This window comes from Hemicordylus capensis, chromosome 2 (genome assembly GCF_027244095.1).
Source record: "Hemicordylus capensis ecotype Gifberg chromosome 2, rHemCap1.1.pri, whole genome shotgun sequence".
Lineage (NCBI taxonomy): Eukaryota > Metazoa > Chordata > Lepidosauria > Squamata > Cordylidae > Hemicordylus > Hemicordylus capensis.
In genome coordinates this window covers 301,698,815-301,724,892 of record NC_069658.1, presented here as the reverse complement: position 1 = coordinate 301,724,892, position 26,078 = coordinate 301,698,815, and the positions used below count along the sequence as shown (strand labels likewise).

Genomic DNA, 26,078 nt, shown 5'->3' with positions numbered 1-26,078 from the left:
GGCACAGAGATGTGGTATCTTCATTAAGGGAATGAAAAGCATCGAGGAAGCACTAAGTCATTAAACTCACCTGGAGAGATAAATATCTCGCTAACCTAGTGGTACATTTTTTAAATAAAGTAAAGTATGTCATCGAGTCGGTGTCAACTCCTGTAAACCACAGAGCCCTGTGGTTGTCTTTGGTAGATACAGGAGGGGTTTACCATTGCCGTCTCCCATGCAGTATGAGATGATGCCTTTCAGCATCTTTCCTATATCGCTGCTGCCCGATATAGGTGTTTCTCATAGTCTGGGAAACATACCAGCAGGGATTTGAACTGGCAACCTCTGGCTTGCTAATCAAGTCATTTCACTGCTGTGCCATTAGGTGGCTCCCATTTTTGAAATACATACTGAGAATTTTCATTTCACCCTCTCAAAGAATAGAGCAGGTCAACATTTACTTTAGCAAGGGTTGCTGTAAATGCAAAAAATACCTTGCATTGTAAACCAACATGTTTTCCTGTTTACTGAGAGAGCCTTGGGATACAGAGGACAACATGTTTTCCTCCAGTGGTTTACCATTGCACATGGGTTTGTACATAATTTGCACTTTCATAAATAATGATGGATTGGATAGCAAAACTAATTGCAGTTGATAGATGATTTCCCAGATGTGTGATTTCATTATGACAATGTTGCCTTCACATGTGAAAAAAAATGGACTCAGACTCTAAATGATGGACAAAGCAAATTAGATGTGCCTAAATCTCATTGAAAGAAGTGGGAGGTACAGCCCAACCTTGTGCATGTCCACTCAGAATTAAATCCCACTGAGTTCAATGGGACCTACTCCCAAGTAAGTAAGCATAGGATTGCTGACTTCAGCACTTAACTTCATAGTGAACAGCCCGATCCTAAACACACTTCATTGGAATTGAGTCTCATTGATGCCAGTGATGGAGCTTGATCCATTTTGGCAGCTCTGATTTTCAGTCATTCTTCCAACCACAACTGTCAGGATTTTACTTTTTGGGGAAAAGAAGACTTGGATTTTCAGATTCCAACAAAGACTGCTTTTTGTCCCTGGGACGTTAGAATCAACGCTAATACACTGAAAGGGTTTTGGTGTGTTTTTTGGGTTTTTTGTTTTTTTTGTTGGTGGGGTGGGGGGTGGGGTTGAAGCTGCTGAATTGTGCAACTTCACCTGATTAATCACTCAGTCGCCCAAGTGTAAACCCCAGACTCGGACTTGCCCACAGGGCAACAGGGCATATTCCTGGTGTGCCCTACTTGCCTGGTGCCCCTGCGCCCCAACTCCCACCCTTAATTACCACAACAACTGATGCAGAAGAAGAGGAAGTTGATGAGTTTTATGCTCAAGTTCAGTCTGAAATTGACAGAACATGCAAGCAAGATGCAATGCTGGTGGTTGGAGACTGGAATGCCAAAGTTGGAAAAGGTAAGGAGGAAAACACAGTTGGCCTATATGGCCTAGGAAGCAGAAATGAGGCAGGAGAACGACTTATTAGTTTCTGCCAAGCCAATGATCTCTTCATTGCTAACACATTATTCATACAACTAAAGCAGCGCCTATACACATGGACATCACCAGATAGAGTAAACAGAAATAAAATTGATTACATTATTGGTGCAACAAGATGAAAGAGCTCAGTTATAACAGCAAAAACATGGCGGGGGGCCAATTGTGGAACCAATCACAAACTGCTCATGTGCAAGTTCCAAGTCAAGCTAGAGCGGAAAAACAAAGCTATCCAGTTCCCATGATATGATCTTGAGAATGTACCCACCATTTTCAAGAAGAACATCAGGAACCGCTTTGAAGTTCTGAACCTCATTGATAGGGAACCAGAGGAACTGCAGAATGAAATCAAAGAAGTTGTTAAGGAGGATGTGAAAAGAGACTGCCAAAGACCAAGCAACAGAAGAAAGCAAAATGGATGAACAGACGATGGAAATTGTCCAGAAGTGGAGAGAAGGCAAAGTCAAGAAAGATAAAGACCTCTGGAAGGAACTTAATAGGGAATTTCAGAAAGCTGCTAGAAGAGACAAGAAGCAGTACTACAACAACATCTGTAAAGATGCTGAGGATGGAAATAGACAAGGAAAAAGAAGGCAAGATTAAATGATCTCTGAAATCAGAGGGAGGTTCCAACCTCAAATTGCTATGATAAGGGATGCCAAAGAACAGACAGTAACTGATTCAGAAAAGATCAAACAGAGATAGGAGTATACTGAAAATCTGTTCAGCAGGGGCGTCAACGTCCAAGATAATTGTCTAGAAGATATTACCTACTTGCAAGAACCTCTAGTACGGGAAAGTGAAGTTAGATCAGCACTCCGGTAATTTCCAGGTCAGAAGGCTACAGGAATTGGTGGAATAGCTACAGAAATATGGTAGGCAACAGAAGAAGAACCAGTCAAGGCTCTAACCTAACTATGCCAGCAAATTTGTAGAATAACAGTGGCCAACAGATTGGAAGAGGTCAGTCTACATACTAATACCAAAGAAAGGATAGTTAACAGATTGCGCAAACCATTGCACAATATCCTTTATTTCACATGCTAGCAAAATAATGCTCAGGATCATTCAACGCAGATTAGAGCCCTATGTGGAAAGGGAAATGACAGATGTTCAAGCTGGTTTCAGAAAAGGCTGAGGAACAAGAGACATCATTGCTGATGCATGCTGGATAATTGAGATAGCCAAAGAATACCAGGAAGAAGTCAATATGTGCTTTATTGACTACAGAAAAGCCTTTGATTGCATCGACCATGTCAAGTTATGGAATATCCTTAGGAAAATGGGCATCCCAGAACATCTCATAGTTGTCATGAGAAACCTATACAGAGGACAGGAAGCTCTAGTCCAGATGGAACAAGGTGAAACAGACTGGTTCCTGATCAGCAAAGGAGTAAGACAAGTCTGTATGCTTTCTCCTTCTTTATTCAATTTATATGCTGAACATATACTAAGAGAAGCTGGATTTGAAGAAGGTGAGTGCGGTTTTAAAGTTGGAGGAAGAAACATCAATAACCTGTGCTACACTGATGACACCACTCTGATAGCTAAGAATGCAGATGATCTGCAAGCTCTAGTAATGAAAGTTGAGGAGCACAGTGAAAAAATGGAACTATGATTAAATGTAAAGAAGACTAAACTAATGACAATGGGTACAGCAACTAGCCTCAGAACTGACAATGAAGACATTGAAGTGGTGGATAGCTTCTGCCTTTTAGAATCGACCATCAACAGTAAAGGATCCAGCAGTCAAGAAATACGTCACAGACTAGCACTTGGTAAGGTTGCAATGAAGGCCTTGGAAAGGATATTTAGATGCCATTATGTGTCTACACCTACAAAGACTAGAATTGTTCGGACAATGGTTTTTCCCATGAAACTCTATGGATGTGAAAGCTGGACTTTGAAGAAGCGAGATAGAAAAAGCATTAATGCTTTTGAACTTTGGTGCTGGAGAAGACTTTTGAGGATACCACGAACAGCCAGGAAAACAAACAAATGGATCATAGAACAAATCAATTCAGAATTTTCACTCGAGAAACAAATGACCAGGCTCAAACTATCATACTTCGGACACATTATGTGAAGTTAAGATGAAGGAAAGAGAAGATGAGGACGACCAGCAGCAAGGTGGATGGACTCGATTATGACAGCAGTGAATGCACCACTGAGAGACCTTAAAGGCCAAGTTGACGACAGATCATCCTGGAGATAATCTATCTATGTGGTTGCTTAGAGTTGACACCGACTTGACGGCACTTAATCAATCAATCGACTTCTTGTTGATTTCATTAGTATGTACATGTGCTTTATGTCCACTACTAATCATATTTTTTCTGAAATTTCAGTAATCCTGCATGGACATCTATCCATGTATTTTCTATTTAAATCACTGGGATGTATATGTATATAACTAAAGAATTATAATCATTATTATTACTCATGTAATTGTTATAATCATCTTCAATTGGATGTTGGATGCAGCATGGGCAGGCATAAAATTAGTAGTTCCGAAGTTGTTGGGACTTTTGCACAGTGCCTTTTATAATAAGCTATAATTTCTTTGCTTTCAGTGAAAGAGAGCACCCATAAAGAGTTCTCTCCTTTAAATGAATAACAGCTTGAGGCTTAAGCTAGAATCGGTTTTTTGGCATTGGTGTAGGTGTACATGTATGTTTTGGTTCAGCTGTTGCCAGCTATGTTACTAATGAAGTTTGATTTCCTTTTCTGTTTTCAGTTTGGGTGCAAAATGAATTCCCTTGTTCCCTGAGTTTTGATCACATATTAGAGACCTTTCCTCCACATTGCTGCTGGTTCTAGCTTGGTTCCATCTAGGGAGTGTTGTCTTTTGACTATGTCCTGTTAGTTCCCCCACACACACACATTTTGGCGTAAAGGGGTTTGGGTCTTGTTTATGTGGTTTTAGTGTAGTGCTCCTTGTGATGCACTAATATGAGGGTTGAACTACACGTGACATTAGAAGCATAATTAGAATTCCCTTCTTATTTTTTAGGGATGTGTGAACCGACTAGACCCAGGCCATGCAAATGGCCAGGGCACATGCACGGCGGCCTCCAAAATGGCCACCGCCACCGGAGAAAGGGTTGGAATGGCCCATAAATAGGCCAAAACAGCCCTTAGAAGAACAGGGGGAGGCAGGTGGGAGGAGAGGGAAGCAGTAGAGGACCTCCCCCACTCTGCACTGTGGCAGCACCCACCCACCCCGCAAGGCCACCAGACCCGGCAGTGAATATTTTAAAAAAATATTTATTTATTTATTTGCTTGCTTGCTTTAGAACCCCTGAACTGGCTTGAATTCAAGCTGAGCCAGGGGGGTTGTTTTGGGGCACAAAACCAAACCAGGCAAACTGGTTTGGTGCACACTCCTGTCTACCTTCCCTTTAAGATGCACGCGTGAGCACGTGCACACAGGACTCCAGACCCCCGTGCAGCTTTTTTCAGCAGGCGCTCACCATGCCGCTGCTGTAGCGTGCCGATCCTTCCTTTTATGTTTCCAGTTGCACAGCATGGGATGGCATGCAGGTGGAGGGGGAAAAGCTGAACTGAACCTTCTCCCCTCCCCTGCCTCAAGTCAGATCCTCCTTCCCTCCCCCCCCACCATATTGAACAGGGCCAAGCTGCTTCTTCCTTTCTGCCCTCCCACTGTGCTGCGCCCCAATGGCAAGCCTGAAGGGGAAGATGCTGCTGGCGAGCCACTCCTTCCTCCGCCCCTCCTGTGTGAGGAAGAGTGAGAAAACGAGGGAGGCTTTCTCCCAGCAAGGGAGAGAGGAAGGGAGGAAGTGGGGAGGGGGAGGAGGAGGAGGAAGAAGGAAAGTGGCTACTGAAATATCCTGGTGCCCAGTGCCCAATTCACAAAACAACCCTATTTTCCTGGCGTTTTCATTTTCTTTGCACTTCCCTGCCTCTCACTCAGTTCTCTTGCCCAGGCAGCGCCTCAGGGAGCAGTGGAACAAGTTGGGCTGGGGTGGGTGAGTGGGTAAGGCAGAGGGAGGCTGTTTCCAGTGCCCCTGCTGCAGCATCGCTTGGCGAGTCAGAGGTAGCGTGGGGAGGTGGCTGCATGCCTGGAGCTGGCCCCCAAAGCAGCAGCAGTAGTAACAAAGAGGGAGTGGCCCAGCAGTGCAGTAGTGGGATCCCCACCGCAGCGACCTTGTCCCTGCATGCTCCTTTGACTGAGCTTCCTCTCTTCTGGCGTGCTCTCCAGATTTCCCTCCCTGTCACCCAGGCCCTGGCTGCTTGGGCAGTTAAGGTGGAGTGGAATGAATGGAATGAGTGGAGGATAAAGTCGGGGGAAAGGGGGTTCTGCTTTTCTTCGACATGGTGTTGTTTTGTTATTAGCAATAGCAATAGCACTTACATTTATATACCGCTCTATAGCCGAAGCTCTCTAAGCGGTTTACAATGATTTAGCATATTGCCCCCAACATTCTGGGTACTCATTTTACCGACCTCGGAAGGATGGAAGGCTGAGTCAACCTTGAGCCCCTGGTCAGGATCGAACTTGTAACCTTCTGGTTACAGGGCGCCATTTTTCCACTGCGCCACCAGGGGCAGGGGCAGGGTATTGAAGCCAAACTCTTAAAATTCCATAAAGATAAAATTTATTCTGTCCGAGCTTTTCTGAAGGTAGTGTCTTCTTGAAATGGTGAATGCTTTTGACCTATGCATTAGGGCTCCTGCTTGCTGTACTCTATTCTCTTCTCTGCCGCTTATCAAAATTTGGTAATTCTTAGGGAATAGTGCTAGATTCCTTCAGTAGACAAGATCTGGAATTACTGGATCACTCTGAATTTTCTATTTCTGGAGAGGTTTAATTTTCAAACGGCATATGTCAGAAATGCTATTTTAGAATTATTTTAATTATTACAATGAAATCTTTCAGGTAGATAAGAGATTCTGGCATATGTGCCTATTCATAAGCTTAAATAATATGATTTATTAGTAGTAAATAATATGGCCTAGAAAAATACAGACTAACTCACTGTCATTCCTATTCTGGACTTCAGCTGTGTACATGTGTTAGGGATTATTAGGAATGGGAATGAAAATCAAACGGTCAGGATCATAATGCATTTATAGATATCTTTGACACAGTTGCATTCAGATTTGTGCCCCCACCTTATAAAGTGAGATGAGTGGCAACAAGGAACAGGACCTTCTTGGTTGTGATGCCTTGCCTCTGAAATGAGTCACCTTCTGTCATCCTTCCTTGATGACTTTTAGAAATACGTTTTGACTTGATTACTTTAAAAAGGAGCATGGAAAAACTGCTCTGTAATAAGTTGTAGAAAACAGCAGTCAAAAGATTGAAGCTCCTTCCCCGTTGTTAGGGCTGAGCAAAAGGTAGGGTGCAGCTGGAGCCGCGAGACAGCTGTTGGCTCAGGCAAAGCACAAAGCTCATTCTACTTGGGGATGGGGATCAGAGCCCATCCTGGTTGGAGAGAGCCAGAGAATTCTTTGTTAACTTGGAAGGTTGTGCAGCCCACAGTTCTGGTGGCTCACTACACAGGGCAGCCACCCCAAAAGCCAAGCGATCATGGTTCTACCTGTGCTGGCTCCTGACACCTACACACTGGGCGTTCTCCCTAAAGTCAATTGCTTCTTTCCAAGCACCAAATTAAGGTTGGCTTCTTCTGCTTCTTTGCTGCTCTCTCCTCATGTTTTCTGGCCCTAAAATGGCACCACAAGGTGATTTCCCCCTGCGTATTCTTATAGTAAAAACTTAAGCTAGAATATCTAGAAAAAAGCCAGAAAACAATTTACCATGTGAGAGCCCTTGCACAAGCAGAGCCACACTTGTTTGCATTGTTCATTTAAAATGCTTAGTACTGCATAATCGTGCCGCTGCTACTTCAGATACTCCATGTTATACAACACTGTCCTGTGCAATGTTAGTCATGCTTCTAGGCTTAATAAAATATCATTCTGCTCACTCACTTAAAGTTAGGCATGTTGTTGGCATGTCGGTTATAAATCTGTTTACTACTTTGGCTTTTGCAAGAAGGAGTTGCTGGGGTGTGTTAATACAGTCTGTAGCAACAGCCAGCACAGCGCCAGTTTTCAGGCTGTGCTCAGAGCTGTTTAAGCATAGTTCTAAGGGTGTTTTTTTTTTAAATGAGCATGATTCTGGCATGTGCAAGGGAAGCCTTTCATGTTGCATATACTGGTTTATTCTTGGAACGTGTCAGTTTTTAGAGAGTGTTGCCAACAGTGTCTCAACATCTGGAGATGAAAGGAACTGCAAAAGAACAAGCCCCATGGATTGTGGAGCCCTAAAGGGTCCAAAGGTCTGATGTGCTTCTTTGGCAGTGATGCTCACAATGCCTTGAAGATGACATGGTAAAACTGCAACAGATTCTCAGTAGAGTAGGCCTGGCCTTTGAAGGTGAACACAGACCACCATCCATTAATTGTGATCTGCCAGGTGCTTGACATCCCCACAGTTTTGGCAGACCCAGGCATGTGCAAAAACAAGAGATGGGCCGCCCGACACAGTTGGTGGTCTTCATTTGACTTGGGGAGTCACAGACTGTGCAGGCCTCCTGTACACATTTTCTCAAGTGTTTTGAATAGAGGAAGGGCCATTATACCGTAAGTTCCAAGCAGAGACCAATGAAAATAGAACCTAAGAGGTTCCAACCTCTGTTCCTAACAGAGCCTCTGCTAGATGATCTGGGGACATTTACATATGGATTCAATTCTTCAGCATCTCAGTGTGGTTACAATAAGCAGAGTTAAAATAAGTAAGTAACATTCAGGCTCTGATCCAGTTAACCTGATCTTTTTGATGCCCAGCATACTTGTAAATATCCATGTTGTTGTTTTGTTCTTTTTTAACCATAGCTTTTCTGTCTGTATGTCCCCTGGTTTCTAAGTTAATGCTTTCTATCTTGATGCTCCATTTAGAGGCCTCGTGTTTGTTGCTCACGGTGCTGGAGAACACTGCTGTCGCTATGATGACTTGGCCCAGATGCTGACAGGAATCAACTTTTTTGTATTTGCACATGATCACGGTGAGTGCCACTGAAAGAACAGTGCGTGGTTGAGATAGTAGCAGAATCATAAAGTCAGAAGCTCTTTCAGCCCTTAGAAAATAGAGGCAATACTTTAATTCTAGGTTAATATAAGACACCTGGTATGGCTTTGCCTGTCTACTTTATCTTGTTTGACTGTCAGATGTCAAATGAATGTGTGGTGCAATTGTTTATCGCCAAATCCAGATATGAGGAGAGATGTAGTGTTTACAGAGTGTTATACCAAGATGGAGCTATGTCTGTGTTGTGAAGGGTGGTGGTGGGGACATAAAATTTTCTCTAGAACGGAGTTAAAGTTTGCAAGAAACTTGAGCATTTTGACTTGGATTTCGATGAACCCATTTTTGTTGCATGTGTTCGCTCCTTTGTCTGGTTCCCCACGATTGCATCATGCTTGTAACTGTCCTGGGAAGGTGGAGTTTTGGGAAGAAGGAAGCTGGGTCTGTGTCAGAAGAGGAGCCCTTCTAGATCAGATCAAAGGGCCATCATGGCCAGCATCTTGTTTCCCAGAGTGACCAGATGCCTTTTGGGAGGCCTGCAAGCACGGTGTGAGAGCTGCAGCCCTTTCCTGCAACTGCTCCCTAGCAACTGCTCTTCGGAGGTATTCGGCCTCTGAACATGGAACTTCCATATAGCCTCCAGGGCTGATATCCACTGAGAGACCTATCCTCCACAAGACAGGCTTGTCCTGAAAAAAGCATTCTAGCTGTTAAATTGTCTAAAGGAAGAATATAGGGGGGGAAACACTTTGAAGAAACAGAAAAACGTGTCCTAGTAGATGGTTATCTTGCTTTGAGCAGCTGAAGAAGCAAAGCAAGCCCCCTCACTATTATTATTTTTCCATTTCTCCTTAAATCACATTCTTCCTCCAAGGAGCTCAGGGCATAAGAACATAAGAACAGCCCTGCTGGATCAGGCCCAAGGCCCATCTAGTCCAGCATCCTGTTTCGCACAGTGGCCCACCAGATGCCGCTGGAAGCCACAGGCAGGAGTTGAGGGCATGCCCTCTCCTGCCATTGCTCCCCTGCAACTGGTACTCAGAGGCACACCCTTGAGGCTGGAAGTGGCCCACAGCCCTCCGACTAGTAGCCATTGATAGACCTCTCCTCCATGAAGTCATCCAAACCCCTCTTAAAGCCATCCAGGTTGTTGGCTGTCACCACATCCTGTGGCAGAGAGTTCCACAAGTGGATCACGTGTTGTGTGAAAAAGTACTTCTGTTTGTTGGTCCTAGACCTCCTGGCAATCAATTTCATGGAGTGACCCCTGGTTCTAGTGTTGTGTGAGAGGGGAAAGAATCTCTCTCTCTCCACTTTCTCCACGCCATGCATGATTTTATAAACCTCTATCATGTCTCCCCGCAGTCGTCTTTTTTCTAAACTAAAAAGCCCCAGGTGTTGTAGTCTTGCCTCGTAAGAAAGGTGCTCTAGGCCCCTGATCATCTTGGTTGCCCTCTTCTGTACCTTCTCCAGTTTAACAATGTCCTTTTTAAGATGTGGTGACCCGAATTGTACGCAGTATTCCAAGTGTGGTCGCACCATAGTTTTGTATAAGGGCATTATAATGTTAGCCGTTTTATTTTCAATCCCCTTCCTAATGATCCCTAGCATGGAATTTGCCTTTTTCACAGCTGCCGCACATTGAATAGACACTTTCAACGAGCTGTCAATCACAACCCCAAGATCCCTTTCCTGGTCTGTCACTGACAGCTCAGATCCCATCAGCATATACTTGAAGTTGGGGTTTTTCGTCCCAATGTGCATCACTTTACACTTGCTAACATTGAACCGCATTTGCCATTTTGTCGCCCACTCCCCCAGTTTGGAGAGATCCTTTTGGAGCTGCTCACAATCCGTTTTGGATTTCACTACCCGGAAGAGTTTGGTATCATCTGCAAATTTGGCCACATCGCTGCTTACCCCTGCTTCTAGATCATTTATGAATAAATTAAAAAGCACTGGCCCCAGTACAGATCCCTGGGGGACCCCACTTCTTACTTCCCTCCATTGTGAAAACTCTCTATTTATACCTACCCTCTGTTTTCTGTCTTTCAACCTGTTAGCAATCCACACATGTACTTGTCCCTTTATTCCATGACAGCTAAGTTTCCTCAGGAGTCTTTGATGAGGAACTTTGTCAAAAGCTTTTTGGAAGTCCAGGTAGACTATGTCAACTGGATCACCTTTATCCACATACTTGTTGACACTCTCAAAGAAGTCCAAAAGGTTGGTGAGGCAAGATTTACCTTTGCGGAAGCCATGCTGGCTCACTCCCAGCAGTGCCTGTTCTTCTAGGTGCTTTACAATTTTATCCTTGAGGATGCTTTCCATCAATTTGCCTGGAACGGACGTTAGGCTAACCGGCCTGTAATTTCTCGGATCGCCCCTGGATCCCTTTTTGAAAATCGGTGTTACATTTGCTACTCTCCAGTCCTCTAGTACAGAGCCCGATTTCAGGGATAAGTTAAATATTTTAGCAAGGAGGTCGGCAATTTCACATTTGAGTTCCTTGAGGACTCTTGGATGGATGCCATCCGGCCCTGGTGATTTGTTAGCTTTCAGTTTTTCCAGACAGTTTAGAACATCTTCCCTTGTCACTTCTGTCAGACTCAGCTCTCTAGCCTCCATCCCTAAAAAGCCTGGTTCAGGAACAGGTATATGCTCAGTATCCTCTGCCGTGAAGACAGACGCAAAGAACTCATTCAGTTTCTCGGCAACCTCCATATCCTCCTTAATAATCCCTTTCACTCCCTCATTGTCTAATGGCCCAACCGCCTCCCTGGCAGGTTTCCTGCTTCTGATGTACTTAAAGAAGTTTTTGTTATTCCCCTTGATACTTTTGGCTAAATGTTCCTCAAACTCTCTTTTTGCCTCCCTTATTGTCACCTTGCATTTCTTTTGCCAGAGTTTGTGTTCCTTTCTGTTCTTTTCATTTGGACAGGCCTTCCAATTTTGGAAGGAAGTCTTCTTCCCTTTTATGGTTTCCATGACGGTACCCGTTAGCCATGCTGGCATCCTCCTGGACTTAGTGGTACCTTTCCTCCTTTTGGGTATACAATCTGACTGGGCTTCTAGTATTGTGGTTTTGAGTAAACGCCATGCACTCTGGAGCGAAGTGACTCTCCTGATTTTCCCCCTCAGCTTTCTTTTCACCATACTCCTCATTTTGGAGAAGTTTCCTCTTTTTAAATTTAAAATGTCTGTGTTAGACATCCTTGGTGATTCTCTCCCCGCATGTATGCTGAATTTGATGGCACTGTGGTCACTGTTCCCTAAAGGGTCGATGACACTGACATCACGCACCAGGTCCTGGGTGTCACTCAGAATTAGGTCCAAGGTCGCCTTCTCTCTGGTCGGTTCCATGACCAACTGTTCTAAGGCACAGTCATTTAGCGTATCTAGAAATTTGACCTCTTTGTCCTGACTTGAATGTGAATTTACCCAGTCTATGTGTGGGTAGTTGAAATCACCTATAATTACAGCCCTGCCTCTCCTTGACGCCTCCCTGATTTCCTCCTGCAACTCCCAGTCACTGTCGGCATTTTGATCCGGAGGGCGATAGCATGTCCCAAGTAGCACAATTCCTTTCCGGCCTTGTATAGTCACCCACAGGGTTTCTGTGGAGGACTCCAGTCAACCTAGGTTTTCTAGCTTGTTAGATTCTATCCCTTCTTTAACATACAGTGCTACCCCTCCTCCAAGGCGCCCCTCCCTGTCCTTTCTATAGAGTTTATACCCAGGGATAACAGTGTCCCACCGGTTCTCACTGTTCCACCATGTTTCTGTTATGCCCACTATGTCTATTTCTGCATTAGCAACCAAGCACTCCAGCTCACCCATCTTGGCTTGGAGGCTTCTGGCATTGGCATACAAGCACCTATACACTGAATCTTTCCCCTGATGTATGCTATTCCTTTGACCTGCTGGCACAGCCTCCCGTCTGCTCTTTATGCAGTTCTGCTCCGTCCCCATCTGTTTTATTTGAATTCTTTGCAGCCTCACACTTTAAAGGATGGCTTTTGCCAAACGGGATACTGCCCAGCTCCCATCGGCTGTTCCCCAGGTGTCATTTTAAAAGCTGCTCTGCAACCTTTTTGATTTTAAGCGCCAGCAGTCCAGTTCCATCTTGGTTCAAGTTCAGCCCGTCCCCTTTGTACAGGCCTTGCTTGCCCCAAAATGTGTCCCAGTGCCTAACAAATCTAAAGCCCTCCTCCCGGCACCAATGTCTCATCCACGCATTGAAACCCCTCAGCTCTGCCTGTCTCACTGTACTTGTGCGTGGAACAGGTAGCATTTCTGAGAATGCTACCTTGGGGGTCCTGGATTTCAAAATGCTACCTATCAGCCTAAATTTGGCTTCCAGGACCTCCCGACTGCATTTCCCCACATCGTTGGTGCCAACGTGCATCACGACAGCTGTCTCCTCCCCAGCACTGCCTAGGAGCCTGTCTAGACGCTGCGTAATGTCCGCAACCTTCGCACCAGGCAGGCAAGTCACCGTGTGGTCAACACGCGGGTCACAAACCCATCTCTCTATCCCCCTAATGATCGAATCACCAACTACAAGGAGGCCCCCACCCCCCAGAGGAGTATCCCCTGTGCGAGAGGATATGGGCTCATCGTCCACGGAAGGGGTCCCTTCTAAAGGAGCATTTCCCTCTTCCTCAGACCGATGTCCTCCTCGCCCAAGACCTTCATTCTCCTTGACAGCAGAGGAGCTACCAGCCCTGGAGTGGGATGCCTCTATCACATCCCTGAAGGTCTCATCCACATGCCTCTCTGTCTCCCTGAGCTTCTCCAGATCTGCCACCTTGGTCTCAAGGGAACGGATTTGTTCCCTGAGAGCCAGGAGCTCCTTGCACCGAGCACACACCCACGACTTCTGCCCTTTCATGGCAGTTCATGGTTCTTTCCTATTCTCACTGCCCTGCCCGCCTGTATCCCACAACCACTCTGTAAGGTAGGTTTGGCAGAGGCATAGTGATTGGCCTAGGCTAGGGTCACCCAGTCAGCTTCATGGCTGGGGATTTGGAACATGGTCTCACTGGTCCCAGTTCAGCACTCTAATTGGTACACCATACTGACTCTACATGCAACTGTTTCCTGTTTTTCTCCCAAGGAGAAAGATGATTAAGAATTTTCCTCTACACACCCAACTGCTTCCTTCCAAAGACAGAACGATTCAATTTGCTTTCTAAAACAAGCAGTTGAGAAGCAGTGGTTTTAGAGCCAACGCCTGCAATGTGCTTTCCCTTAAGCATTATACATTGGTACAAGAATGACCCACTCCCCATGCTTCCCCCTCCTCTTAGTTTTTTGACAGCTGGGCATTTTTTATGGGAAAGCCCCCAAATGTTTCTGCAAGTTTAAGGCAGGGACGTGCATTTCTAACCCATGTTTGTCTACCCAGGAAACCCCAATTACTTCATTAGGTTGCCTTATGCCAGAACCATGCAGCTTGACCAATTAAGCTCATAATTCCCCTTAATGACCATCTGGGAGTGTATACTTGGGCTGCATACAGGTTTGAATATATCTCCTCTCCCCACCCCATTTTAATGACACTTAATGGAGGCTATTATGCTTTGAATGGGATACACATTCTATTTCCTGGTCCATTAGAAACCTAAAAGCCTAAAGAAGCCTTTCGTTTTTGTCACTTCTTTGTCTTTAATAAGAATAGGTTGTTAAGCACAAGGATCTTGCCTATTGCACATAAAATTTATCTCCTTGATCAATGAGGGCTTGAAACTTGCTGCTTCTCTGAAATGAAAGATGATTTTTTTTTTCCTGAAGTTCTCACATTATTCAGTTAGCTGCACAAAACAATGTCCGAGACTTCTCAAGCCCAAAGCTAGTAGAGATGAGGAAAAATGCTCTGGACAGTGACTGACCTGCCTACTTTATTGTGCCTATTCATAGAGATCACACTCTTTAAAAAATCTTAAAGGCAGGACCTCCATGAAACTGATGCAAAGGTATCTGGCCTAATTTATCAGAAGCCTGAAATAATCACCTGGCTGCCACTTTGCTCATTTCAGAGCAAAACTAACTCACTGTATGTCAGTGCTATAACAAATTTCAATACAGTTAGCTGTTTTACATATTGCCAAGTGGTTGTCAAAAAGTGAGAAGAGATCGTGCTGTTAATGAGATATCAACAATCTATTCCTAGCATACAGTCCTTGTTGGATGGCCTTTAGCAAGGTTAAATGTAAGGGTACATCACGGTGAACTCCCCCACAGTTTAGCCTCTGCTCCAGTTATGATACTTGTAAAAGTCAGACAGGGAAGCTGCTCAGTTGCTGGACTGAGTATGCCTAGTGACTGCAACATGGCATCTTTTAAGGGCCTGCACGAGAATGCTGGGGCAGGAAGCTTCTTACACCAGACAATCCATCAGAGGCTTCATTTTCCTGAGGGGAAGATTTAGCTTTCAGAAATTTGGGGGAAGTTGCTTGAACCTCTATGCTGCCTCAGCAGGATTTTCATATTATTTTATTACGCACTTGATGGGTGGAAACAGGGAGTGCCCAAGTGGTAATTCTTGAGGCCCATGCTTGCTTCCAGGGAGTCGGACCTTCAAGCGACTTCAAGGAAGCCAACAGAAGTAGCGTGAAAAGGAGCCCCTTGTATGGAAATGTGCCAGTGGGGCAACAGACCTGTCCTGCTTTCTCCCTGCTGCTGAATAGCCTCAGCAACATAAAACTGCAAGGAACCATTCTGAAAAGCTCTGAGGGGCTTATGCGCTAACTTGAGGGGAAAGGGAAAGGAGCAGCACTCTGAATGGAGAGTAGTGGGGGAGGAAAGGTGGCACCGAAGAGAATAAGTGTTAGGGATGGGGTGATTAGAGCAGGAGCAACAGAAGGAAGATCTTGTGAAGATGGTATTGTGTGGCCCTTAGGGCAAACTCAGATGTTCGAAGGCTGTTGGAGGATATGTTTGTGCATACCAGAACTCCATGCTTGAACCATAGCATTTGTAACCTTCTTAGTGTATTGACTGGTCTGACTGCATGAGCAGTCTCCAGAACCAGCAGCTTCCAGGAATGTGCATGAATTCTTGCTGCATGATTGACTAGATCTCTGTGGTAAGTAGTATGCAAATGTTTTAGGCTCTTGTGGATCCACTGCCATGTGAAACCATTTTGGTGGCCTGTACATGGAGAGCGTAAGTTTTGCATTGACCTTTAAAGGAACATTGACTGCATTTGCATTGAACCAAGACATTTTGTGTAAATCTGAGGTTTCCAAGGTTCTTTGTACTTTAGGTTTGGGAGTGTTCTTGCTACTTGTGAGGCCTCTATCTTTATCCTTTTGGTTCTTTATCTTCTTCAGTTTGAAACATACATATTCCCAAGATGTATGCATTAAAGCAAAAATAGATGAGCACTTTATTGGAAAGAGTTACAGTGGAAAGAATGGCACATCTGGAAACTGGGGAAGAATAGAAGCAAATATGCTTGTATTGCACTGCACGATGAGACGTGTGTTCCATCTGTATCTCTTGAATATCTTTTTATGCTAGAGAATAATGGTCTTTTAGCCAAGAGTGATCATTTTCTTTAAAAAAAAAAACAACTCTCTGAGTTAACAATTTCCAAAATAGACTGCTAACAGTTTGCACCTGGTAAAGCTATTTCATTCAGTAATTTTTGTGAGTCAGGATGTATTATCAAGGCATTATACTCTTGTAGATGTTTTTGGATGTGTCACCAAAACCTTGTGTATAGTAAAAAGATTTTTCCCAAATTGACAAGTCACATAGAAGAAAATGGATCAAGACTGCTGCATTTTGTTGTGTGTGAGCTTTTACATTTAAAACACACACAAAAGGAGGAACATTTCTCTTTCACTTCTCACTATCTTGCTCACTTATGCATGAAGCTTCTTTTTATGTTTTTAAATATGGTTTCCAAAGTTCTGGGTTTCTTCTGAGGTTCATTGCAGTTTGGCAAAGTAAACGTTGCTTGGATGACTTTGTTCCTCACTTCCATATGTTCAAATATTTGGATTTATTTGAAGTTGAGCTTTGAGTTGGAATTTCTTTACATAATCACTGTTTCTCCTTTACAGCTGCAACATTCTTACAGCCCTTACATCACTGATATATTCTCTCAGAATTCTTCTACAATTTGGAGCCAATTCTGATGTAATATTTTCTGGGGGGTTTCTCCACCCTGCTCCACATGGAAGTTGGTACATTAAAGCACTTCCTTACAGGTGGCTACACTCCCTAATAGATACAAGTAACCATGTCACATCTAGGTTAGTCCGTTGTCCATTATGGACAATGTTACCCATTTTGACCTAGTTATTTATTTAATGTGTCTTAACACAGTTTTGAACATCAGAAGTTTCCAACAGGTATTTAAAACAATGCCTTCCAGGGGAGGTAGCAGCCACAAGATCAAGACTATGGCCCCCTTCCTCAGCACACACCATAGGGTGCCAGTCCCTCTCTCTCATGCATGCACATGCACATGGCTGCTCTTGAGTGAGGAAAACCAATAGTGCAGGGCCAAGCTATGGGCTTAATATAACAGATAGCTTGTCTGTCAGTGAGAAAAAGTTATCCCCCTTCTCCCTCCCCAGCACCCTCCATCCATTGTCCAGTGCTTCTACTTGGTTTATTTAGAACTTGTATGAACATTAGCTCTGAATTGCGCAGACAGTACACAGGCCTCCTAGCACTGCATTTTTCTTTATAACTCTGAAGCCCAAAATATAAGCGTTGTTTTCCATTCACTGCAATGCCACATCATAGGGAAAGGCGAGGCTGTTCCTTTGAAGAAAAAAAGAAAAATCCTGTCTTCACAGTCTTAAGAAGTTTGCAACTAAAGTATGTATTTCTTTCCCCCAGAGAGTTACCATACTGAGATTTGTCTTTTGCATTTCCTATGAAAGAACCCATCATTAATAAAGTCTTTTCTGTCTTAAAAAAAAATCCGCAGAAACAGTAGGAATTGTACATTTTAGAATATTTGGGATTTTTCAGCAAGGCTATAGTTTTGATCTTGAGACCTCTAAAGGGCCATTGTTGCAGAAAGCAGAGGAGCCTTTTTAATGATGTGTATATATAGCAGTTGAAAGGGCTGATTTACACGAGAAGATTGAAAGAACTAAATTTGTCCAAGCTGTGGGTGGTGAGAATAATGGCTAGATGTGTTTTGATGAATTGCAATTCTGGTATGGTCAGGTTGGCTTTATTACTTCAAGAAAAATGGAATAAGATGCTGTGACTAAAAGTGCAACATTTCTTAGTGCAGCAAGTGCCCCATTATCCAGACCTAAGTTGTCCAAGAAGGCATGTATTCACTACACTCTTTTTTTTATTCTGAAGTAATTAATATAAATACGTACTTGCTGCTGGGTTCTGTTTGCTCTAGTAAGGGTGATGTGGTTTAGCTTTCTCAAGTGCCCTGGGAATCCATTGTGCCATAGTAGTGGGTGAGGAATGGATATGTAGGGGCAACTGTATCATTGACTGAGAGCAGCCTGCTAGGCCACAAGACAGCTGGACTACAGAAGAGTAAAGCTTTATAGTCAATGTATCTGTCATAGAGACTTCTGGTATCCAGTTGGCCCTCTTAACTTTTGGGGGCAGACCATTTTTTCTAGTCCCTTATCCTGACAATAGCACAGAAAAGCAAGAACCTTTGTAGAATTCTGGAGGTCTAGTTATGGTTGCTAAATTGGTTCCGTAGAATCAAATACATAGGGTTCTGTTCAGATACTGTTCAGCCACCAGTTCTTTACGGGAACTTCCTTTTCCAGGTTGAACAGGATCATACCCTATGTATTTTATTCTATGGAACCGATATAGCAACCATAACTAGGCCTCCAGAATTCTGCAAAGGTTCTTGCCTTTCTGTGCTATTGTCAGGGAATTCCCTGTTCTCCATCATGGAATTCCCTGCCCTCTATTCCTCTCCAAACAGGCTCCTGAATCCCCACCGAAAGCCTTCCCTGAGGGTTTGGGGACTCTCAAGAACAGGATGGGACACAGGGAGCTGCAGAACAGTCCAAAATTGGGCAGAAGCACCTTGTGTGAGGGGGAGTCAAGAGTCTCTGCCAGGTTTGCCCAACTTTTGGCAATTCCCTGCATCTCCTGATGCCCCATTCCCAAAGATTCCCTGGTCCTCAGGAGAGGTCAGGAGTCTGCTATGGGAAAGAAACTTATTTCCACAAATGGTGAATAGGATCCAACATGTTGAATACATAAAGACAATGAGGTTGTTCACACAACCTCCTTTCCCGAGGCCGGGGAAGGCTGGAAGGGAGGCAGGCTCACTCCTGCCTTCCCCCACATGATCGCCATTCCCACCTGGCTCACTGCACTGTGCTCCCACATGAGTGCTGCTGTGGTGAGCAGCATGGCAAGAGAAAGGCTGGGGGAAGCACTCCTGGCCTCCAGAAAGCCCACAATGCACCGTGCTGCTCAAGCGGTGCATTGAAGGCATTCTAGAGGCCAGGGCGCCCCTTCCCCCAGCCTTTATGGTAGCTCAGGCTGCCAGCAGCCTGAATGGCGGGGGCTGCAGGCAGTTCATGCTGCCACATGACTGGGTGGTGGGGTAAGAGGGTGCACACACATCCTCTCACCTCACTTTTAGCCCAGGTAAAAAAACTAGGGCTACCTGGCTGGGCAGCACCAGGATCAGGCCTGATCCTGGCGCTTTGCACAAGCAGCCCTACCCATCCATGTAGGGCTGTGCAAGCCTGTGTATGGCTGCTCGTGTTAAGAGCCTTAGTGACTCTTAGTGATAAGAACAGTGGGAAATCCTTGTGCTTCCAACAGTCTTTAGCTGCGTTCCAGAAAGCCCTGCTACTGTACAGCCACCATTTTGGTTTTTTTGTGGGGCTCATGCATGAAACCTGACTGCATGAAATGATTCATTTCAGTAGTTCTGATGGCCATTAATACAAATGTCTTCTAAAAGGGAGTAGACAATTCCTGGAGGATAGGTCTTTCAGTGGCTGTTAGCTAGGATAGCTAAAAAGAATCCCTGTGTCCAGTGGCAGTGGGCATCCAGTTATCAGATACTGGAGAAAAAACTGCTTCCCCTTCATGCCTGGCTTGTAAGCTTCTGGGGGCATCTAACTGGCATTTGATGGAAACAGAATGCTGAATTAGATGAGCTTGGGTCTGATGCAACAGAACTGGATGGAGGATGTGCAACAACTGTGTTCAGATAAGCTCGGAACGGGTTGAGGGACCATCAAGGTTGGTGCCTGTGAAGGGAACAAGACACGAACATGAGAACCTGTTTTGTGTGAGATAATGAGGCTATTCTCACGAGCAGCCTAACCCAGGCTAGGACATCTCAGTGTGGAGTGTGGTGGTCATGTGTGGAGTGCCGTCGTGGTCATTCCCGATACCGGTGCTTCCGTTCCTGATCCTGGTGCTTCCTCCTCACCTAACCCAACCTTTAACCCCCAGTGGGGCCATGTGTGTGTGCAGGCTGAACCGGGCAGTAAGAGCAGCCAGCTGACGGAGGATCCCTCAATGCACCAGACTCCTTCTGTGATGCATTGAGGGATGCCAGAGGACTTACTCCGCCGGCTCCCTGCTCTGTCCCTCACTATGGCATGGCTCATGTGCCGTGCAAGCAGCAGAGCCCGAAAACACAAATTGGTTGTTTGCGAGGAGGCAGACAGGAGCCTGTCTTGCCCCCAGCCCTCCACCCCCAGCATTTTGGGTCGTGTGCACAACCTCAATGTGTTTCGTTCCTTGCTTGGAATATTAACCACAAGAATGTGATGAAAGCTTTCTGATCAGATGTCGACATGATTTTCCTCAGCATTACCCTTCCCTGCCCCCACACACCCCAATTGCGTGTTGCCCAAACATCATTTGCAGCTGAACTCACGTGCTGCTCTTCTGACCTAGTTTAAGGTGACTTGTGCCTCTCCAGGTTCTTAGACCCTGCTCAGTTTTGCCTGCTCTGGTTGCTGCCGCTGCTGTATCCAGCAAACTGATTGAACTGCATTCCGCAGAGCCTATTAAGGAAACCAAACCTTTGGTGCCTTGGATTAGATTTTGCAAGCACCATCCCCACAGGGTGAAGAAATATTTAATTCAGATTAGCCATGCTCTGACCTTTCTCTGCATCTCTTATGATCTTTGGGTCTAGATAGGGCCGCTGAAGCATGATTCAGGCCTTGCTTCGTGCCCTGCATCACAGCAGGATGGATTAATGAAGCAATAATGTAATCCTTAGTTCTTGCAGCTATTAGGAATCAAAGGGGGAGCTTCTAAACCATGCAGAGGTAATTAGAATATTTTATCAGCAAGGAAAGCTTTTAGATAGGTAATTCACAGGCGTGCTGGTTGTTTTATGAGAGCTGTGGAGCCATGCTGCCCTTTTGGGAATTCTCACCCATATCTCATCTACCTCCATGAAAAGGGGGAAAAGGCAGTCATAAACATTTTCCCCCTTTTGAGACAGATGACAAAGCAGGAGATCAGAAATAATGTCAGCCACCAATCTACAATGTCACCATGGGGAAATGTAATCTCCATCAATCTTTTTTTCTTAACCTGTGAAACTGGATGAAGCCAACTGTGGAGGGAGGGCAATTGTTTTTTGTTTTTAATGTAAAAAGCAGTCTGAAATGCTTTGTTTAGATGGTGAAAATGCAAAGCACACATCTTTATATTGTATTGCGCTGTGTTATACAATTGCTGCCAAGAAGAGCTAGAGACAGAAGGTCCCTCTACAATAACCAGGAACAAAATCCCATGAAAGGCTACCAGATGACTATACAGATTGAGCATAACTGGGTTGTCATTTTTCAAACTGTTTCACAAATGCAGGCATTCAAATCATGATGGCTCAGCAAAGCTCTGATATCCACTGGAGATTTGATATAAAATCTGAACAGACAGCATTTCCGTCTGTTATCCCTCCCCATTCCCATTCAGGGATGTTGCATTCACCTCTCTGTATGCAAGTGCTACCGTATTTTACGGACTATAAGACGCTACGGACTATAAGACGCACCTTAATTTTAATCCAGTTTTTCAGAGTTTTAACATATTAAACTGTTAAAACATATAAGACGCACCTGAATTTTGGCAGATATTTTTCGAGGAAAAAAGTGAGTCTTATAGTCCATAAAATACGGTATATGTTCCTTATGTACAGATATATCAAATATCTCCCAAACCAGGGCCTACTGAAGTGATGGTTCAGCCATAGGACAGTTTCATTGCAACTCTGAACTTTATCTGTCTCTCACTTTCAGTCTGCTTTCTTTGGATCTTATGAAGGCAGGATGACAGTGAATCTTGTAATAAGTGGAAACCAGCCAGTTATTAAAGAAAGTGGAGGCTGTTGATGATAGATGAATTGGAATTGAGCCTTCAACCAGACATATCCTTACATTATCCTTGATATGATCCAGTACTTGATATGATCTGGCTCAGTATAACACGATGTGTTCTCAGCACAAAAGCAGGTGCTCTCAAATAATTGCATTGCAGCAGAGATTAAAGTTTGGCTGGGACGCTGCCCAGAAGTATGCATTACCTCATTGACTTGAGTAGGGGGTATGTCCAAATGAATCATTTATGATCTGAGGCCAGTGGAGCCTTAGAGTCAAATTGCTGTTTGCTTCAAGTACCAAAAGGATATTTCAGTCCAGGAATTGCCCCAGTCACGCTCACCACTACTTTTTGTTATGACATACACCACAGAGGAGGTGGATACTTCCCTGAACTGGCTGAGAAGCTCTGAAAAGTACTCATCCCATGGAGGCATGGCCTCATGGACTCTAGTGAGATTTATCTGGGATCTTAAATGGCCAAGTACAAATGCTAATCATCCCTTGGTCCTGATCAATCTCCCTTTCCAACTTGGGCTTCTATATTTTGACTTGGCACTTTATGTATGTTTACACAGTAAATTGTTCTCTGAGGGAAGGCAGGATGCCTCTTTGTCTTAAGGAGGCTATTATTGGACCTTATTTGAAGAAACCTGCATTGAATCCCTCACAGTTAGCTAATTACAGACCTGTCTCTAATCTTGCTAGGTTAGGCAAGGTGATTGAGCAAGTGGTTGCTTCTCAGCTCCAGACACTTTTGGATGACACAGATTATTTAGATCCTTTCCAGACTGGCTTTCAGGTGGGTTATGGGGTTGAGACTACCTTGGTCGGCCTGATGGATGATCTCCAATTGGCGATCAACAGAGGGAATGTGACTGCTGATCCTTTTGGATCTCTCGGCGGCTTTCAATACCATTGACCATGGTATCCTGCTGGGTTGCTTGAAGGAGGTGGGATTGGGTGGCACTGTTTTACAGTGGTTCCGCTCCTACCTCTCTGGCAGATTCCAGGTGGTGTCACTTGGAGACTGTTCTGAAAAGCTAGAGCTAAAGTGTGGGGTTCCACAAGGCTCCATACTGTCTCCAATGCCTTTTAACATCTACATGAAACCGCTGGGAAAGATTGTCAGCAAGTTTGGTCTGGGATGCCATCAATATTCTGAAATAGATGCAGATCTATTTCTCCATACCAGCTTCATCAGGAAATGGCATTCATTTATCTAATTCCATACATAAGTAAATATTGACTTCCCGCTTGCCTATCTGCGTGGTTCACAATAACTATACATATAAACCATTGCTATAATAATTCAAAACATACATACTCCACAATACTACTCGATTTTACCCAACCCAACCTGCTGTTGTTACTATATTTCAAACCCTACTGAAGAGTCCACATTAAGAAAAATAATTCTTTAAGTAAAGCAAAAATGGTTCCCAATCTTCTTTAAAACATTCCAAATTTTTGTCTCTTATAATTGCTGTAAGATTTGCCATCTCAGCATATTCCAAAATTATTATCAACCAGTCTTCTTTCAAGGGCATTTTAGTGTCTTTCCATTTCTGCGCATATACTATCCTGGCCGCCGTGGCTGCATACATTAAAAATGCTAAATTTAGAAGAAATTTAAGAACGCTATGTAGGGGGTCGGGATCTGAGAGATGGCTTAGATCTGCCTGTTCTGGATGGGGTTACAGTCCCTCTAAAAGATCAGGTTGGGAGTGCTCCTGGATCCCAAACTCTTCCTGGTTTCTCAGGTTGTGGCTGTGGCCAGGAGTACTTTTTATCAGCTTCGGCTGATACGCCAGATAAGTCCATTTCTGGAGACAAATGAACTTAACATGGTGGTACATATGCTGGTAACCCCCAGGCTTGACTACTGTAATGCACTCTACATGGGGCTGCCTTTGTACGTAATCCAGAAACTATAACTGGTACAGAATGTGGCAGCCAGATTGGTCTCTGGGTTTACCCAAAGGGACCATATAACACCAATTCTAAAAGAACTGCACTGGCTGCTGATATGTTTCTGAATGAAATACAAAGTGCTGGTTATTACCTATAAAGCCCTTAACAGCTTAGGTCTAGGGTACTTAAGAGAGCGCCTTCTCTGTCGTGAACCCTGTCGCCTATTAATATCATCTGGATAGGTCTGGTTACAGTTGCCGCCAACTTGTTTGGTGATGACTTGGGATAGCCTTTCCTGTGGCTGCGCCAGGGCTTTGGAACACACTCCCTGCTGAAATAAGAGCATCTCCTTCTCTGACTGCTTTTAGGAGGACCCTGAAGACATATCTGTTTACCTAGGCTTTTAACTGAAATTTAAATTTTAGATTTTAATATGTTTTTATCTATTGTGATTTTTATCTGTCTTTATGAATTTTAAATATTCTATATTTTATATTATATTTTAATCTGCACACCGCCTAGGGATTTCTCTATTAGGTGGTATAGAAATTCAACAAATAAATAATGAATGAATTAATTAACAGTATTAACTAAAGTTTTGTGTAGAGGCATTTTAGCTTAAGGTTCAAATTGTCAATGAATTAGCTTAAGGCTTTGCTTGGGAAATGGCCAAGATATAGTTTTAAAGAGGAGAGAGGAGGGAGCAAGGAGATTTAAAGGGGATAGGAAATTAGTATTAACGGTTCTGATCTGTTGGTGTGTCAGGTAGACTTCCTTGCAGGGGGGAGGTAGAAGAAAAGCGGGAGGAAAAAAGGAGGGGGAGCAAAGGGCTACAACTCGAACCCTTGAGAACCAGCACGGCAAAGATCCTTGTGGAGTCTGATTCCAGTTCTGATCCTGTGACCATATGACTGGGCCAGGGGTATTTGTACTCGGGAACATATCCTGGAGGAAAATCACAAGTCAAGCGCCCTGACTGCAGGGGCTGAAACTCGCGTCTAACAAATAAATTCATGTTTACATGAACTAATCAAGTAGGTGTGCTTTTTAAGAAACAAAAGATGGAATGGCTGGTCTAGAAGTGTCTGCAGAGTACTACATGGGTGAACTCAAAAGCATTAAGAGACTGGGTAATCTCTTTCCAGAGAGAGAGAGAGAGGTTTCCTTTTCTGTTAAGGATCCTATCTTTGGGTCTTTCCCAGCTCATTAAGAAGGTGATAGGAGGCTGGAGATGTGCCACGCTTATCTGAGTAGCTGTGAAAGTGATTAGCGAAGCTAATCCCATTGCAAAGGGAGTTAGCTATTTCGCTTGTGGAGGTCTCTTTGACCCGAGTCTGCTCACTAGCTTCCTCCCTTTTTGCAAGAGAGGTCATGAGTGTCTCCCTGCGGTTGGTCGGTCATTTGTTATCCTGACCTTGGGTAGTGCTGCCCCATGTTTGCTTGTGCCAAGCAACCAAACAGTATATGTTGCCAAACATGGGCATGTGCAGAGTTCACGATCCCATGAGCTCAAGTGTCCAAGATGGAGGTTGCAGGCCTGCAACTCCAAATCACATAGAGGGGTGCTGTTTGCAGCCCCAAGGCAAACTGTCTCAATAAGAATGTGAACAGCACAGCATAACAGTACTGCTGGGTAGAGGCAGAATGCTATGAGTACTCTATGAAGTGAATGTGAGGATGCACCCCTAGATGGTGTTCCTGGAGAAGAGGCCTCTCTAGTCCTAATAACATTTTTTTTGCTAATGCTGCCAGCAGATTGCTCAGCCTCTGCCTGAGTAATCTCATCTGTTAATGGGTTTAATCTGTGTGTGCAAACCTGTTCATCATCACGTAGTGTTTCCTTTTTATGTACAAACTATTATTTATACCAAGGGAAAGGATGGCTAAGTTGGCCTTGATGCTGTTACACCCAATTGTAATAATAAGTATGCGCAACTGAAATAGTTGAATATTCTTTCCCTGTTTATTCTTGCCTTCATTTCCCTCCCCTTCTTCTGTTGTCTCCCTTGTGTCTATATGTAGGTTGCAGTGAGCTGTCCTCTCATTCCTTGTGAAGTGCCATATAAGTGGATGACACTTATTAATAATAATAATAATAATAATAATAATAATAATAATAATAAATGAATTTCTGAGCCTACTGAGTTTAGGTTGTGTTGAGGGGTATGAGGAGAAAAATTAAAGTCCCACACAGCAGAGTATGCTCTGGTGGTAAAGATGCTTAGCAATAGCAATAGCAATAGCACTTACATTTATATACCGCTCT

At 44.2% G+C, this 26,078-nt stretch overlaps 1 protein-coding gene across 3 annotated transcripts in view; it reads left to right on the top strand.

The window, feature by feature from the left end:
- The window catches only part of MGLL (monoglyceride lipase), a 121,778-nt gene that overhangs the window by 15,459 nt on the left and 80,241 nt on the right, over positions 1-26,078 (top strand). For all 3 annotated transcript variants that reach the window (XM_053292778.1, XM_053292779.1, XM_053292777.1), the window contains exon 3: positions 8,447-8,553. In XM_053292778.1, the coding sequence (XP_053148753.1) occupies positions 8,447-8,553 (107 nt within the window). The remainder of the gene's footprint in view (positions 1-8,446; positions 8,554-26,078) is intronic.